The 19,070-nt window shown below is 36.5% G+C and overlaps 2 protein-coding genes across 4 annotated transcripts in view; one reads left to right on the top strand and one right to left on the bottom strand.

The window, feature by feature from the left end:
- Nucleotides 1-8,324, bottom strand: part of LOC112560320 (low-density lipoprotein receptor-related protein 4-like) — a 48,335-nt gene extending 40,011 nt beyond the window's left edge. For all 3 annotated transcript variants that reach the window (XM_025232099.1, XM_025232100.1, XM_025232101.1), the window contains exon 1: nucleotides 8,177-8,324. In XM_025232099.1, coding sequence (XP_025087884.1) covers nucleotides 8,177-8,222 — 46 coding nt within the window. In that variant the 5' untranslated portion in view covers nucleotides 8,223-8,324. The remainder of the gene's footprint in view (nucleotides 1-8,176) is intronic.
- A 367-nt stretch (nucleotides 8,325-8,691) lies between these two features.
- Nucleotides 8,692-18,919, top strand: LOC112560323 (UPF0705 protein C11orf49 homolog). Its single transcript, XM_025232110.1, is given in 11 exon segments — nucleotides 8,692-8,706; nucleotides 8,981-9,101; nucleotides 10,332-10,403; nucleotides 10,406-10,433; nucleotides 10,692-10,822; nucleotides 12,325-12,409; nucleotides 13,030-13,115; nucleotides 13,607-13,805; nucleotides 13,999-14,108; nucleotides 14,460-14,514; nucleotides 17,772-18,919. Coding segments are annotated over 10 exon segments (1,065 nt in total). The 5' UTR covers nucleotides 8,692-8,706; nucleotides 8,981-9,052; the 3' UTR covers nucleotides 18,022-18,919.
- The last annotated feature ends 151 nt before the right edge of the window (nucleotides 18,920-19,070 follow it).

Below are 19,070 nucleotides of genomic sequence, written 5' to 3'. Positions count from 1 at the left end.
TTTCCTATCCCTCGTATGCTGTCCATATTTCGTTCTTGTTTTTAAGCGCTCAGACACTCTTTAGGAATGTGAGTAAACACTTTACAAATTTTGCATTTATTATTATTAGAAGATATCAAGCTACATCAAGCTGATGTGTGGGTGAGGGGAGAAAAGAACTAAATTAAATCTGAAGGAAGGCAAAGCAAAAAGTATCAAGAAAAGCAGGAAACAGGAAGCCTGGAAAAATGCCACATGCTTTGACAAGCAGCAATGTATCCAACTGTATTCACAGTGACATTTTGGTTACAAGTTTTTACTTAGCAGTTCACTTTCACACATGTGTAAGCATACACTTACCAGACCATACTTTCAAACACATGTATGCAGACACTTGGCAGTTCATGTTATCACTTTCATATATGTGTATGCATACACTTGCACTCAACTGCTGCATTCACATGTATGTGTGCATATGTTCATTTGTTAACATTTGCACTGCACAAATATATATGATGCACTTTCAGACTTATATGCCATGAGCTTTCACTTTTTCAAAGATTAAAAAATATTAGCACACTTTCTTTTCAGAAGTTTGTGCTCTGAAAAAACAGAACAGTACACAATCCTTGCAACAGTAAGTGATGCTGTTCACCCCTAAAAATGCCTAAATTCCAAATGCAGGTGCCAAAGTTACATTCTTAGAATGCCAAAAGGAAAGCATTCTTTAGTCATTATTAGGCTCTACATTTTTAGTGTGCTGTGACAGCATAATGCTGTAGATTCAAATATGCACAGCATATAAGGAAATCATTATGAAACATATTTTAACCTACAGCACACAAACACAATAAAGTCATTACTTTCTTAGCTTTTGGATAATGAAATCTGAAAAAAATTCAGTGTTAACATTTTACTCATATGCTTGGTCGTCCGAGGAAAAGCTGGGTCACCAACATTAAAGAATGGACCGAACGCGAGATGCCAGACCTGCTCTCATCTGCTCAAGACAGGACCGGGTGGAAAATTCTGTCTGTTGCTGCTGCCGGACGGTCCCCCCTACGCCCGGACCGGGCATGGGACTGACCTGACCTGACCTGACCATATGCTACATGTAAGTAAACTGAACATGACATATAGATGTAGTCTCACTATATACATTAACTGGATTAGAATAACAGCTACCTTCATATAAAGTAATATTTGCTGTTTATGACATTTTGGTGATGGAAAGAAGTGCACACCCATAAAAGACAGATGAATTATCATAAACATATCAAGATTAAAAATTATGACATAAATGGTGATAATGTAGTATATATGTATACTGTATATCACTGCAATGTTTGATGGGAAGAAATTTATATTTAGAAGGTTTGGATGCGAAAACTCCATAGATAAAACAGATGAATAAACAGGAAAATGATAAAACAATAATAAGCACACATTTTCCCTCTCTTACTCTTTCCTAATATCCATGTTGTCACTATTAGTATTACTCACAGATTTTCTCTAAACAGTTTTATTTATAGCTGGATGGAAGACTTCGAAGAGATCCTGAATCAACTTCGTTCACCATCTTTACCTGACACACCTCCAGCAACTGAACAACTAAACAACTTCACGTCAACGCCAGCTTTCCCAAAACAACAGAAATCATCAAAGCTATCAAAAGCACGAAAAGTGGCAAAGCAGCAGTTCTGGATGGCATACCTCCAGAAGCATTAAAGGCAGACCCAGAAACAATAGCAACAATTTTACAGCCCCTTCTACACAGGACTTGGGAACAAGAGCTAGTACCAACAAACTGGAAACTAGGCCACCTGGTCAAGTTACAGATGAAAGGAGATCTTTCTCAGGGCAACAGCTGGTGGGGGATCATGCTGCTGTCCATCTCCAGTAAAGTCCTATCAAGGGTAATTCTAGAGAGATTGAAGAAGGCACTAGACAAGAGTGAGACCAGAACAAGCAGGGTTTCGCCAGGATAGGTTATGCACTGACCACATTGCCACCCTCTGTATCATCATTGAGCAGTCTACTGAGTGGCAATCCTCCCTCTATATAACTTCTGTGGACTTTAAGAAGGCATTTGAGAGTGTAGATAAGGACATAATCTTGAGGCTGATGATCCACTATGGCATTCCACCTACGCTCATAAACATTACTCATGGGTTGTATGAAGACTCATTCTGCCAAGTTATTCACAACGGCAACTCATTAAACCTTTTGTAATGGAGACTGGCATAAGACAGGGTTGCATATAATCATCAACAATCTTCCTGATGGTCATAGGCTTGATTATACGCAAGAAAACCCAAGAAAACAACACCGAATCCAGTGGACCTTCACCAAGCAGCTAGAGGACCAGAACTTTGAAAAGACATTAGTCTCCTGTCTCATCAGCAGCAGCATGCACAAACCAAACTGAGTAAGCTAGCAGAGGAAGCTGAGAAGACTGGTTTAAAGGTCAACAGAAAGAAGACCAAAGTGATGGGATCAACAACAAGAAGGAACTCCCAATCCAACTTCAGTTTAGAACATCCTGGTAACAGACCGTTTCACGTATTTGGGGAGGATTGTCAACAAGGACAGTGAAGCGGACGATAACAACAAAAGCCGCATTAACATGGCCTGGCATGTTTTCAACAACCTACCCCCCATATGGATCTCCCGAGTATTATCCTTCAGCAGTAAGACCTGCATCTTCAACACCAATGTGAAGGCAGTTCTACTGTATGGTTCTGAAACCTGGAGAGTGACAAACACCATCAATAACAAGCTCCAGACCTATACCAACTGATGTCTATGTCATATTCTGGGAATAAGATGGCCTGAAAAGATCTCCAACAGCAGCCTGTGGAAAGGAACCAGCCAGAATTCTACTAGCCAAGACATCAAAAAGTGCAAATAGGGGTATGCAAACCAGCTGACACCACTGCCAAGCAGGCACTTGACTGGAATCCTCGGGGAAAGAGGAGAGTTGGGAGACCAAAACAGACTTGGAAAAGAACAGTAGAAAGCGAGGCAAAGGATGTTAGGACTACATGGGCCCAACTGAAGGGGGCTGTCCAAAACTGGGTTCGCTGGCAAGGTGTAGTTGCGGTCCTATGCTCATCTGCGGAGTAATATGCGGAGTAATATGGACTAAACCAAAACTGAACTAGTTTTATTTATCAATCTTTCCATTTATTTTTTGTGGTAAAAAAATCCATATCTGCACAAACTAACATAGCTAAGTTCTAAACCCAACTTTGGAATTAGGAAATATAAGTTGGTCACAATGTTGAGACAGGGTACACCTTGTTCAATCTGAATATAAGACCACAGCAGCATATATTCTTCCTTCATTGAACACACTCTGCTGTAGAAAACCCAGATCACACACGGTAGCTTGTTTGTTTTGTTATCTTCTTCAAGCGTCATCAGATGCTCAATGTTAGTCAACAAGACAATTACATGGTTTACATAATATTGCCAATAAAGAAGTAGGGTGAAAAGATAATTTTCAGGAAGTGAAACTTACTGAAGCAGAAACTGTGAACAATGTCGTCAACTTCATAAACGTTTATAACACAGCAGTGCTTTTAAATACCTTATCAACTTTGACAAGAACTGAAAGAAGATACTTTTTCTTTTGGTTCCTGGCATCTCATTCAGCTCTAATGTCGCCACATAACCACAGGGAAACAGGTAAACCAAAGATTTCTAAGCACTTCCACAGTTATTGCTGCATAGCATATAAGGTTTTAAGGGTTTTCAGGTGCACACCTTGCACTTGCCACTTGACAGGAAGAAAGGGGGCACCACTGACATTTGTGCATTCTGATTATAAAGTATCATGCTGTGAAAAGATTTTTATAAAAAAAGTTCTTCCATTTGTTAACAATAGACAAAGCATAAACTGCTGCACAGAAATGTAAATAATATACAAACCTGAAAATTTAGCTCTTCGAAGTTCAGTTCAATACTAGCTCTGTCCAAAATGTATTTAAACATACTAGTCTAATTTCACTAAAGTCAGATAGACTTCCCATTTCAGCTTGCGCCAAAGGAATAATTTAGCATAAGGCTCATTGCAGATTCAAGGTTTGCGAGGTAGAAAGGGATGGGAGTTGTCTCGTAACTATTCACAGCAGGAAGCAATGACATGCTGTGGCACTACTGCCTTTCAGAGGGAAGCTCTACCTGTCATTTAACCAATTAGGTCTTCTAGTGCTGACCATTGCTACCTCAGTGCAAATTTCTTTATGCTATTTGGGTCCATTCTACTGAGAATGTTCTCCTAACAACACAATCATTATTGTTTCAATCTCACTATGGACTAGAAAAAAAGTGCCATGACACACTATGCGATTTACATTCATGAGTGTCGCAGACCCATAAGTGAAATTATTTCCTGGACTGAAATATGTCTATAAACAGCAATCAAAATATTAAAGCTGTTTTTTCCTTTGTGTGTCTTCCCCCCCCCCCACACCCCCAACCCACACACATTCCATACTTTCTTCTGAGAAGATTATTTTTTTTTTATTGTTTGACTGTTGAATGAAAATTATAAATGCAAAAAGAACAGGTGAGCACACAAATCATTTTCAAGCTCACGGTGGCTGTTTACCTTTGCCACAAACAGCAGGGTGGAACGTAAAAACAGTTTGCCTTTAAACATAATTATGACCACATTACAACATGTTGTATATCAAAACAAAACGCTCAACCAGTCAATGTTTTCTTAGCCATGTGTGAGAACCTTCCAGACACTTTCCACCTGTTCAAGAAAAAAGCCAAATTCCCGAACAAAAGAAAGTTTTAGAACAAGAACCTAAAAAAAAACCCCAAAAGTAAAAGAAAACACTAAGGACTACATACGCAGCACATATATTTCTATCAGTATGTCCATCAGTACCATCAGTGTTTTTCCTTCTTTCCTCCTTCTCACAGGGGAAGGCTGAAAGAAACAGTGTGTGTATTTGAGGAGTATAGCGAAAGGCCTCAAACTTCATGCCCACCAAAGGCAAAGCTGTAAAAGTTGTAAGCAGCTATGAACTATATCTGTGGTAAGTTTTGAGACTCATGTATGCCTCTCCTATCTTGTCAAACTTTCACAAAAATAGTCTTTTACTGACATTTCTTAAACACTTCTCAGGTAATCGGAAACTTACCACTGTAAGCAAGAATACCCTGGTAATAGAACCAACTTTTCTGGGACCTCAGCACCTCAGTAATAAAAGTATTCACCATTCCTTCCTAAGCCACAAGTGTTACTGACTACCCCCAAAATCTACTTTCTAACACTAATCCAGTACACAAGCTACCAACTGGAATGATCTAAAATAAAGGCAATTCTTAAGAAGAGTTGCAGATAATAAAATAGTGGGGATGTTGGGGTGTGTTGTGCATGCACACATGACTACACACTATGCCAATCCACACTGTTTATCACAATTTTTCATTACTCTTTTTTCTCTTTGGAAAAGTTATAGGGTTGTAGATTTATGTATACTTTTCAAGAGGACTGTCGTTTTAACGTTTATGTTACCCACTATAAGATGCTGCAACTCCAAATGAAAATCAAAATATAGCAAGTTTTATAAAAAGATTTAGATATCACTGACATTAACTTTGCTTTTTTATGTCACTGGGGTTATTTCATAGGATACCCTGCTAAAGAGGGAGGAAGAAGGGAAGAAAGGGAGGGAAATAAGACAAAGGGAGCAACACAGCAAGACAGACTGAAAGAATAGACTGAGGGTGCAAGAGAAAGATTAATAAGCAATCATTAAAAAGAGAAAATGAGCTATCAACAACACTCAGTTAGAAAGGGACATCAAAAGTACAGCAAGTGAAAGAGTTGAGGTGTCTTGCTATTTTACTAGATTGATGACAGGCATGTCAATTACTGAATTAAATAAACTTGACTCAAAGCAAAATGGTAGATTTTAAGTTAACGATAAAATCCCAGCTGGAAGAGTTTATAGGTGAAATCAACCCAGACAAAATAGCATGCCCTGTTAGTAGATAACTCCTTGACACTGGAATTTTATGATACTTCAGAATTTACATTATTAATAGATAGATGGTTAGCAGAAATAGCACAATTATATTTAATGGTTTTTATTTTTTGGTAAAGAAACTCAAAATGATTCCTTCTTTCTTTTTTTTTTGTCATTTGTAAGCACACTGTCAAACTGAAAATGGTTGACAAAAAAATATATATATATTGCTGATATTCCTGAGTGTCACACATCAATTTATAGAGCGGTCCGGTGGCGCAACGGTTAGCGCTGTTAGCGCCTGTCACCAATACAGTGAAGGTTGGCTGCCCTGAGTTCATTTCTCATCTCGGGGCACGCTGTTCTTTCTCTGCACGTGGCATCTGTTTACAGGGCTGGCTGCTTGCCGTAATATAGCCTTAGCTGCTGACACGGCGTAAAACACCAATTCCCCCCCCCCACATCAATTTATAATGGTTAATTTTATTTTAAACCAGACTTTCAAATTCTATGCAAAGAGAGAAAAAATACACCAATGTCATTACCACTCTATCAACTTTAATTTGGACCTGCCATCTTTGTCAACGGTGCAAGTCAGGTGAAGCATGTTAATATAAAGTTATCTGTATATTCATTATGTAGTTACTGCACAAAAGCAGACCAAACATGAAATTTTAAGTCATGGTAAAAAATCTTTGCTTTGTTTTGAAGTAAGTAAATCCCATAATATCTACTTTTAAACATTATCTACAAACCAAAATGACTTTTCTATCTGAGGTTTCACTCAATAAAGCACATTTTCTTCATGCTGGATGTTACATACTGTGTTATGTATAACAGAAGGGTCTTTTTTTAATCATTTTGAATTTTCTTTTATATTAACTACGTAATCAATTAGGAGTACTAAGAGATTAATGTTAGATCTCAGGATGTAACTTAGTAAGGTTCTCTGGCCAAAATTAAAGAAATGCTTACTACACCACCTTTTATCAAGAAAGGTATGCATGTGCTCATAGATCATACTAACAGGATTCCCGGGAAAGCAAAAAGATGCACAGTAATCTGCTGAGGTACCTCAATATCCGCGGTTCTAAAACGGTGGGGCGCGCCCCACTGGGGGGGCGCGAAGGTGGTCATTTTTTAAGTTTCTTATACCAGTATTAGTGAAATTAGCTTACACTGCTGGCTAAGTGGGGAGCGCGGACGTACCTTTGTTCGTCAGGGGGGCATCACAAGTAAAAGGTTGAGAACGGCTGTTCAATATATTCAAGAAATATTTGCCTTGCTTGGATAAAGCAAAATGATTGTTAACATTCATCATGCTCAAGGGGGTTAGTCCACATAAGTGCAGTGTATGTTCTAAATAAAATAGTTAATTTGGAATCAGATATAGACAATGAAAGAGAAGGATGATGAACCATTAAGTAAACTAAAATTAATCAGGACCCTGGTAATATTTTCTCACTTTTACCCCTCTAATGATCTCCACAAATATTAATGAATTCACCTGCTCTTTTTTAAAACTAAAATCAGCCACTGCTGTGAATGGCACATGCATAGGAATAGGATGACTGGTCATAAGGTTTGTGTTTTAAGCAGTATGTCTGTACATGTTATTAAAGTATTTGCTCCATGGTCTGTATTATAACGAAGGTATAAATTGTACTGTAGTGATGTATGTTTTCATACACTAATAGTACTACACTTCCAGTTTAACTTAAATACATACACATTATTTATTATTACAACACAGTCACCTCTACTCCCCTGCTTTTCTTTTTCGCTTTCCTGGCTATTCCTTCGGCATTTTCTCCAATGGGTGATTTATATACCCTTGCCATCTGAGCTTTTTAAACTACCTTTCACCCTTTGCAAAATGCATGTATATAAAGAATATAATCAAGATGTGCATATCTCGCTTTCATTTCGATTTTGCTTCACTACTGATTTATAAAGGCATCCTGATTACAAATAATGTAATCAAAAACCATTTTGATGTTTTGTTAAATAGCATATATTTCATGACACACACATTATGCTCGGGTTAACAGGTTCCACTGCAAGCTGCAGGTCGCAGGTCAAATTCGATTTGGAAGAGTCGGTGGCCATCGGCAAATGGGACGTTTTCCATTAAATGCAATAAATCTTTTAATGATTATTCAATTTAAAACATTCTTCTTAGAATACGCAAACAAAAGAAAACTTACTGTATAATGTAGTCCACAACAAGAAGGCTGCAGCGATCGCCCTCATATCAAAAGATCACAGAAGCATTCATATGCCGTACTCCTGCTCAAGTTATGTTTACAACTAAAGTGGGTCACTTCTTCTCGGAGGCTTTCCAATGCTGACCGAGTTAAGCTGCATTATATTATTCCCGTATTTTGTGAAAGTTTGTTAGAATTATTCTCGGTGATTAATACTTATTTTTTGAAGTATTATCTATTTAAAAAAGAACTTGATGAGACATTCAGTTTGCCAGCTTTGTTTTGTGGTAATCTGTTATGGAGGTTGTGAGACGCTCCCGAAAATGTATGTGTTTGAAAACGGACTGTTTGTGACGTGTTTAAATGAAGTCATGGTATTTTTGAAATTCTATAAGTATTAATGGCTTATGCATTAAAAAATATCGTTCTTTATCTTTGCTTATTTAAAAATGAAGATAAAGAGTGGTTGCTATGATAAACATCTAATGATTGGTCTCTTTTATCATAATAGTATTGTAAAAGACGTGAAGGTATCTTTTCTCATTCTTTGCTAAGCAGGAAGGATAACTAAAAGTGATCGAAATAATTCACAAAAAAATGTTTAAAGATTATATCCATCAAAACCATTTATAGATAAATTCAGTATGTGTATAAAGAAACTATATATACCCTACTGCATCTGCTAGATCACAGCAGTTATCACGTGGTAAAAGTTATACGGCAAATATTCCTTAACCTTTGTTGTTTCCAAACGCTGTTACATTTAAACATTACTTGAACAATACAACTTTTAATATTTTGTAGCATGCACAATTACTGCATGACAGCTCCACTGCACAGCGTCTTATAGTGAATGCATGACTCAAGCTTCACAAAATGTCGCTGACAGAAGACAGATTTTCCATGTCTGCAGAAAAATATCTGAGTAAGATTTTACTGCACTATTTTACTCTCAGCAATTTGCAGATCTAATTATAAATTAAGCAAGATGTATATAGTGAGTAAAGGATATCCTTGACACTCCTACTCTTTACTTTCATTATTGCTAACAAGTAAAAATGCTCATAATAAAAAGTTAAATAGGATGCTAACATGATGGGGGGAGGGGGCATTCTTTGACTAGTCTCCCACTTATCACCACAACTCAACACTCAACACTGTCGTGGGTTGATACTTGATGGGATAAAGTTCCCACTCTAACTTATTCTCTAGCTTACCAGTGTGGCCACATTCTTATCCCTCATACCCTAAATTTTCTAGAAAGTACCCCAAGTTTGTTTCACCGTTATGAAGATCCCACCCTCTTGGTGAGGCATAGAGCATAGGTTTGCTGGACATCAGATACCTATCACTATTGTGATGTCCATGTACATGTGTGGTAGTCTTTGTGTATATGTGTGTCAGGCCACATCCAAAAACCCCATGCTACTATAGGATGATAACATATTCTGCCCTAACCAACCCCATGCTACTATTAGATGACAAGCATATTCTGTCCAATCAGATTGTTGGTATACTTCACCTGCATGTAGGATAAGCAGCAGGATGCTGTGTGTTGTTTCAGTCATTGAAAACTTCTGAATGCTTTTGCATGTGATGAATCAAGATTTGTGTGGGTCTGATTGGTGTTAATTTATGTGATGGATATGATCAAGTGTGTGATACTGCTGTTGGTGCTGTTCTGTATTTTTATGATTATAATGTATGAATTGCATATTTGCCTTTTGAGACAAATAATAAAGCTTTATTGTATTGTAGAGTAATAAGAAGACAATTAATTCTGTAACCTTGCCAAAGTATGCTCAAAAGTTTTACAAAAACCAGACAAAATCACATAGACAAAGCAACAAATACAGATGTACAGTGAAAAAAGCAGACTGAAAAAGTAAGTTTGGCAACAGAATTGGTGAATTGAGTCCTTCTTTCTCCCTCTCATGAGCTAATTTTCTTAACATTGCTCATGCACAGGTGAACACACTCCTAAAAACACATGCATGCACTCTCACTCTCAGCTGAGTGACGTGCTTATATTCAATGATGCGTGCAGTTACTCATTGCTGGTTTTCACCTTGTAGAATTTAGGGTTTGCTGTTTAAATTAAAATAAACTGAATTAAACGCATTTTAAAACTGAAATTTTTATACCACAACTGTAGGTAAACATCATGTGATTGTTTACCTGGAAGATGCCATGTCTCAACTGCTCACCCATCGGGAAGAAAACCCTAAGTGGAACCACTCAAGTTTTTAAGCAAGTAGTAAGCTCTTTTTATTGTTTAGTTTTAGTACATTCATGTTTCTCTTTCACAGCATTAGCTAACCTCACGTGATTAAACTGTTACATAGTCTCTCACACACACATTTTCTCTCTTTCTTACTCAATCACATAAGCAGATGTAAACATACATGCATCCTCTTGTCAACATGCACACATACATATGTACACACACACACATGCACAAGAAGAAAGTTCCACTTATGACAATTTACTATTGTATTTTTTAAAAACTTTTAAGTTTTAACAGTTTACGTGATGGGAACCATACAATGTTCAGAGAGTTTGCCTTCATCAGGAGCACACCACATAATCGGGCTTCATTTGTGTGCCTCTTTTGGAAGTGTTTTCGACTGATTGGAAAGAAAGGAGGTAAAGATAAAATGTCTTTTGCTCACTTTAAAAATTGTAAAATGTACATGCAGATGGTTGTTGTAATTTTCCTATTTGATGTCAACTATAGATACTTGAATATGACATTTTCTTAAAGGCGGAACTTCTTGCCAACAGAATTGAATGGTATCGCCCGTGCAAGGAAGTACGTAAGCATACATGCAGTGCTGACTAGTCGTCTCCAATTATTACCCGGACAATAGGCAGGGTACAGGTCACAGCCATTGTCAATTAGCCTAGTAATAAAACATCTTTCTCACCCAACCAGTACTTGTTGAAGGGTCTCAGAGCTGAGTCAAAATGACTTCTATCTGAACATGCTGTCATGGTTAGGACTGAATGAATTCTCCACAAATATATATATATAAAGGAAAGAAGAAATGACGCAAACATAAAGACAAATGAATTTTCAAATTTTACTTTGATTGCTTTTTCTTTATCTTTCTCTATATCTCTTATCTTTCATTCCTCATAAGCAGGGATATCAATATTTGGCTTGTACTCCGTGCTTACATCCATGGTCTATATGTGTATTCCACCTAAGTTTTGAGTCCATTAGGACGACGAAGATGATCATCACATGCATATCCATTTTTAATATGACTTTGAGGTATATGAACGTGATCTACAATGTCCTTCACCTTGTCGCACTCACCAACAGACAAACATGGACAGTGGGTCTGTGCTATCGTAGACGGTGAATGGGGTCTGTGCTACAGGTGTGAATTGTTGCCCATTTGTAAAAGTAGGAACGTTGCATCCAAACGCTGATGTACTTTATGTTAGTCACCAGGGAAATAAACTGAAAATGTTGAATATTGTCATCCCTTATAAGTAAAGAAAGATATAAAGATAGACAAAACCAAGTTTTAAAATTCACTTGTTTTTATGTTTCTGTCATTTCCGCTGTTCATCTTTTTCTCCTTTAATTTTCTCTGTATTCTGTGAAGAATGCATTCAGTTGTCGGTCCTAACCCTGACATTAGAGAGTGATATTCGCGCTGTATAGGGAAAACTTGTTCTGCAACATCTAGGCCTACTCGTTGTGAGAAAGCAATTGAGATTTAAAGAAAAACAAAGTTCATTTTTGAAGACATCAGTCCTGAATCATGTCCCCATCCCTTAAATCTTAAATCTCAAACTCTCTAATGTATTCAATTGCAAACTGTTTCACCCCAGCCTTCTAAATGTCAACAGCAAGTACTCAACTAAGAAAGACGTTTTATTGCTGGGGTAGTAGACACTGCCTGTGATCTCCATCCAGCCTCAGGGTCGGGTAGCGATTAGGAAAAACTGACCACTTGTAAAAATCAACACTGTGTACTCCTACCTTCCCTCACACGGGCGAAACCATTTTTAAAAACACCCACAAGAAGTTCCGCCTTTAAGATTAATCATAAGGATTGTTTATAGAAACCATCTGATTAATTTTTCTTATGAATGTATGATATATATTGGACTTCATGCTTTTGCTTCTGCAGACTTACTGAGCATTCAAGAATATCATTCACTGCTGGGGTTGTTGTGCACTGACTTTCCATTTCAGCTTGTCCAGAAAACTGCAAGGTAGTTAACAGGTTGCTTAATGCTTGATTTTATGCTTATTGTCAATACTTCTGTTTTGCCAAGTGTATGGTTTTAATCATATAGTTTCTTGTTGAATTTAGTAGTAGTATGAAATAAACGAATACTTTTATATAATGTAAGAGAAACAGAAGTGCCTGTCATCATCTTGGATCCACATTTAAGTGGTGTGCCTTGTTTGAATTGTTTATATTAACAGACATACTTTCATGGCAACTTTATATAATGCACAAGCTCATGCATGCATGGGCTCTATCTCACACAGGCACACATGGGTCAGGGTGGATTTAAATCATCAACATGTACCCCTTTTCACACCTTATCAAGTGAGCTTGAGGAACAGCTTGTGATTGTTTATATTTTTGAAATGCGTTGGAAGATAATATGCCCCCTAAGCTTATGATCGTTTTGTAAAGTCAGGTTGTAGTTTGTATTGTAATCTTTCCACTGCTTCTTGAATTTTTGGCAAGATTAATGTGTATATATTAGGGATCATCTCACTTGTTTGTTGGCATGATTATACAGATCATGCTTTAAACTGTTTTACAGCAGTAATATTTTTAATGTGGTGTTGATTTATTGAAGTACTGTTCTTTGGGCAGGATTGTCCTTATTGATGATGCACTGGATTGTCTCATATCCTTCTCAGACTTCATTTATGCCTTCCAAGTTCAGTTTTATTATGAAGGTATGCTGCACTCAGGCTCAGTTATGAGAAGTAGCTGAAGAATTTTATTTTGCGTTCTATTATGTTATAATATTTCCAGTTTGTATGCTGTTTAGTCAGCATCTTAATGATTTGTTATCAGATTTTCTATTTGTATGGTACATGATCAGCACATAATATGTTATCTTATTTCGTGTCCTTTCTTAGCCTACTTCTCTCATGTGTGTGTTTTTCAAACTTTCCAATTGTGACAATGTGCTCATGTGCTTTGGTTCTCAGTTGTGAATGTATGCACACACACACACACTTAATACAAGCTCCCTCAGCTGCAAAACATCTAGCAGGTTTTATACTTCTCAGTCAATCATAGCTTCTTTAATTCTTAGGAAACACACTCCAAATATATTCCCTCTCACATTTGACTGATGCCATGGTTTAATATATTGTGGCTTAGTTCTTTTTTATTTAAAGGGAATTATAATTATTCTTTGCTATTATTGCTCATAATGCAGAATTTTTGGACAAGTGTGGTGAGCTGTACAAGTCTTTGCTGCAGTCCACATATAATCCAATGGAGCCAGTTATTGTACCAACATCAAGCAGTCAAGACATAAAGGGTGTGCACCACAGCCAGCATATGCCTGCAGATGGTGTTGATGCCATGCAGTTTTTCCGCACCATTTATCCACTTTGTGATCGTGTTGATTACAGGTATTAAAAGAAACATGACCTTGGTTTGAACATCTGACTGCTATCAATCATTTGGAAAAATAAACTAAAAAAGACAAGGTAAAACTGCCAAAGATTGTCTTTTAAAAAGTCAAAGAAAGTTTTAACATAATTTTGAAAAAAACACTTAAAATATATTTGTCACTTCTTAATGGCTAAATGTTCATTTCGACAGCACACCACCAGTGGCCTCACTGAAAGAGAGTCTTTTTTCAACACCTCGCATTTCCTTCTATGGTTTCTTGATGTCCATCGCAAAGAATGAAGCCATCAATGAACATATAGGTGAGAAATGCTGATGAATGTACCATGTTAAATGATATTGCCTTCTTGACATGTTACAGCAAGCCCAACAATATTACACCCCTTCGTTATGAGCTGTGCATTTTTTTTTCCAGTTCAGGCTTAGATGAGCTAATTGTAACCTTGCCTTTAGAGATGTTCTTCTGCATATCATTTTAAACGATTGATGTTTTACCAGCTGCATGAATCTTATCGCTCTGCAAATGTTGATAGGTGTTAAAAGTTTGGGTATGACTTAACATAAGACTGTATCATGTAAATGCAGTGTTCAGTGTGAGAGAAAGAAAAAAATGTAGATAAAATCTGTCTGGCATAGTTTGTTTCTTTTTGTAGGTCGCCTTCCACCAAAGAATGAGCTTTTGGAAGGAGTAGATCCAGAACTGACATCGTAAGGCTGCCTTTTATTCTTTACTGTCTTTGTGTGTGTGCGTGTGTGAGAGAGAGAGACATAAAGAAAGAGAGGGGAACAAAGAAAAAACGATCTCTGGTTCACTTTAAAATTTGAGAGGAACACAAGGAAATTAAGATGGCATGCAAAAGTAAAAGTAATTCAGGGCTTAACACATGAAAGAGCTGAACATATCATAATTGTAGAAGTCACTGTAACAGAAATATTTATTATGCAGTCATTTTTCTGTGTGAAACTCTCCATCTGAATACTGTTGTTTTAGCTTTTGTGACATTTGATTGACAAAATGATTGTTTATTTTCAGTGCATATTTATGACAAATTTTTCAATATATGTTTTAAAGCTTAATTTTTGTAAGGATTTAAGCAATGTGACAATGTATATTCATCACCATATTTCAGTTTATCATTATATATCTACATAAACCCAATGTCATCTAAGATGTACTTACCGTAAATGCAAGTTCCACCCCTCGTTCACTGGCTGACCAATAATCTTATATTCAAGGAGTTGATTTGCTTTTAAACAGTCCATGCTTGATCTGTAAAATGCATGTACCTGCATGTAAGTTGGAAATAATAGTGTCTGTGTCTGTTTCCTTTTGTGCATGTATATAAACAGACACTGGTCATTTTGCCTTCCTTTATATGCTCTATTTCCATCAGGCACTAGCAAGTTTTTTATTTGATGTTGTCAGCATGAATAGAACATCATTAAATTGGCAGAGAACAATTTTAATGTATTTTGCTTCTAAAGTATTAATGCAGAAATCTTCACTAATAAATAGAGATGCTTTTATATTTTTCTTATTTTGAGTAGACAGGCCTAAAAACACTTGATATTCTCAGCAAGTGCATAGGTAGCATATGATGGTCTGCCTAATTTTATGTTAAGTGACTTTCTTCGTGCATGTGTAAATTATCAGATAATTACTTTTTAGACACACATACTAATGTATATCACTGTCGTTTTTCTATGTTGATTTTTTTTTCATTGTTTGAAAATAATTTTAAATAGAATATGTCAAGTTTTAACTTTGACTTTGAAATTAGATTCCTTAATCAGCTAATGACCAAAGCTATAAACATGGCTTTTTGTTTGAGTTTTATTTTTTTCTTTTACTCTGTTTTAATTTTCTGTAGCTGTGGTTCTGGTTTCTTTATAGCATTTGCAGATAGTTTTGATGCACACAGCTTGACCAATGATCAAACTTTTTCTTTCATTGGTGGTGATAATGACTTTTTTTTTTTTTTTTGCTGTGTACTTGGCCATGTTGTTTTCTTGGCGGTATTGGTCTTGGCTGCATGTCCAGATCACAATTTGTATGTGAAGTAAATGAACTTTACCTTAACTGTATTAAGTAGTTTAATTGTCTTAGGTTGTAATGGCATCATCATTTAGTCAAGTCTGTCCCTTCTAAACCTCTTGATCTTGCCCTAAAACATCTTAAGGATACCCACCCCTGACCTTAAATCTCAACATTGGGAAACAAATTATAAACCTGTAAAATTTAAAATCAGTATCAGTCTTTGCAAACTCTTAGGAAGTATTATTTAGGGAGAATCTAAAGCTTGGTGATAAGTGAGAATGATTATATGGAGGTCACTAATGTAAGGCCTATTGCTTGGAGAACTCCCCCTCACACCCAAGAGCAGATATTGGTACCTGATTCCTCAGGAAGCTAAAAGTGGCAGATGGTTGGGCTCTGCCTTCAATATGTTATGGTGAACTACTGCTCCTGGGGCTTTGGGGATCTTTACCTTTACCAAGTTATATATGACTTTCAGCATTATTAGATACTGCTGCTTTATAAAGAGCCTAAAAAACCTTTTGTGCTGTAAATTTATTTAGTAGAAAAATGTTTGTTATATGCTTTGCTGATGCATAGTATTGGCTTCTTGTAATGTTTATTGCCTTTGTTTTGAGTAGAATCTGTAAAGCGTAGAGTGACATTTTCTATGTTCATATTTGCTATGATGAATGCTTTTCTTGAATTCAGTCATGCAGCTGATACAAATACACTCTTTGTATTTGACATATAAGAAGCATGGCTGTTTTGTATTTTTTTTTTTCAAGATTGATTTTATTTCTGATTATCACTGCATTAGCATCTCACAGCATTAGCTGTAAGCATAAGTCTCCTTCACTTGAGTAACTGATTGCAATCTCATGCTTTTTTCATAATGTGCACATCAGGAGATTGCATGTTCTTGAGTCCTGGGCTTGTTGCTGAGTTTCAGAAACATATTCGAAGTAAGTTATTTCCCCCCCGTTTTCTGCATGACACTGATGTGGTCTCAGATTTCCAAAGACAGATCTGTTGCAATGCATCTTATTTACTAATTGTCACCAAATCTTTCCTCCAAATCCCCAATGTTTTTTATTTAGCTTAGCAAATGTTGATAAATTTTAGAAATGTATATATGTCATTAAATTATTAATAAGTGACTATCTTTGACAACAAATTATTGTGCACCTGCAGCAGATAGAAATTAATGCATTTATGTCTGATTACCATAGCTCCCTGAATTAGTCATAAGGTTCAATTCTGGGCTTGCTAGAGCTGTTTCATGACCAGGTCTTGCATACAGCTAAGTACTTGTAAAAGAAAATTCATGCATCACAAAATGAATTAGATGGCTCCAGTGCATCTGCTTATTTTATCATCATTTTATGCTCTCTAAATTTTTATTAAATATACTCAAAATTACACATCAAAAATGCTGTTTTCATCTTCCATTTCTTTACATGATGCAGCAGTACTAAATTACCTTACTGTTTTTTGTATACGCTATCCTTTGTTTTATTGACCTATAAACATTATTCAATCAAGGTCTAGTTTTTGATGAATCTCCAGTTGTGGGTGTTTAAAAACAAATGTTTGCTTAGGTCTGTCTGGCTTTAAAGTCTGGTATATCTGTACATGCTAGCACAAATTTGACTTATCCACATGATTTAAGCCTAGGAAAAAACTCAAAATCTTCCATTCTCCAAAAACTCTTTTTGCCCGATGTGAAGTTTTAATCAAACAGTAAATATAGTAAGAGGCTGAAATAGCTTTATGCTTTGCAAAGAACTTGTGCATTTTGCACACCTTTATTTTATAACATTTTCTTTATATACACAGGCATGCCAATTTTTGTTCACAATAGCTCACTGCACATTATAAATGCAAAACGGGCACTCCTTGGGTCGAAACATTTATGAATTTCTTTTTTTTTTTTGTAATCCAACAGGCCACCTGTCAAAATTGCAGCAGCCAGCAGCGGACGGAGTAGCCTAACTCTGGGGTCTTCTGTACAGAGAACCACTTTGAGTAGTACAGTTAAGCCTGCTGTGAGTAAGGCTGATCCTAACAACATAATTTCATATATGGTGCGCAACAAACTCTCAGAACATGTGCAGAGGATCCGGAGCAGCAAACGAGCGCAAGTGGCATCATCTGACAGTGACGACACCAGCACAGACACTTCAGATTCGGTATAAGCTTGAAACTACTTTAGCAGAACATTTGCATTTTCTGCAGTCATTATAAATGTTTTATTTCACATCTGGTCCTTTTGTTCCCATAATTATTAGCATCAGTTAAGCTTTTCCAGGCACAATTTACAATATGAGAGTGTATGTGTTCTCTAGAAGGTGTTGAAGGTTAAACTTTTTTGAGACCAAAGGAAAGAGCTGAAGGGTACTGCTTGAATTTGCAGACCCAGCTGGCCAGACTGGGACAGTCAATATCCAGTTCACAAAAAAGAAAAAAAAAAAATTGGTGCTGGGCAGACTGCTTTTCCTTACTTTTACATTCCAAGCCTTTATATACCTCCAAACCATTTTTTTGTAATGGTTTTGTCATGCACTCCTGATTATGCATTTAACTTTTTACCTTGTTTCGATGGTAGACAAGTTTCAATAATACTGCTTGTAGGAAAGTGTTGCATATTATATATTATAACTATTTTACAACACTTCCAGATCAAGGCATACCTACACAGCAATTCATATTATGGTCAAACTAAGCACAAACACCAATGGAAATAGCAAGAGTTAAATAGAAATACTATTACAAAAGGGTCAATTTGAATAATCATATTAAGGAAAATTGTCTGACATGTTAGGGAAAAGTTCTAAAAAAATATGAGATTTGTTGATATGCTTTTATTGAAGTCCAGAAAGATAAGCGTGTGCCTCATCTGTGACCATTTTATAGTATATCCATGCCATTTTATATCTTTGGGAGTCAGTCAAGTTGCAGGAAAGGTGGAGTTCATGGCTGGCAAGGCTGTTTTGAAAATGTTAGGTGTGCAGCTAAGTTAATAATCTTTGAACAAATTGAAGAGCAGAACCAGGCCAGCAATTATAAAGATCCCTCGATAGAGTGGAAAATGTATTAAATGCTTTTGTTGTATTTCATGAGACTCCTGTTTACATGAACTAATTTCTTTCAGTTAGTAGTGGCATGGCTGATAAGTGTTAGTAAAATGGAGCATATATTCGTACAAAGACACCCTTTAAAAGACTTGCTTTGGCTGTTTGTTGCT

The sequence above is a fragment of the Pomacea canaliculata genome, linkage group LG3, assembly GCF_003073045.1.
Source record: "Pomacea canaliculata isolate SZHN2017 linkage group LG3, ASM307304v1, whole genome shotgun sequence".
Lineage (NCBI taxonomy): Eukaryota > Metazoa > Mollusca > Gastropoda > Architaenioglossa > Ampullariidae > Pomacea > Pomacea canaliculata.
This window is presented reverse-complemented; position numbering and strand designations above follow the sequence as displayed.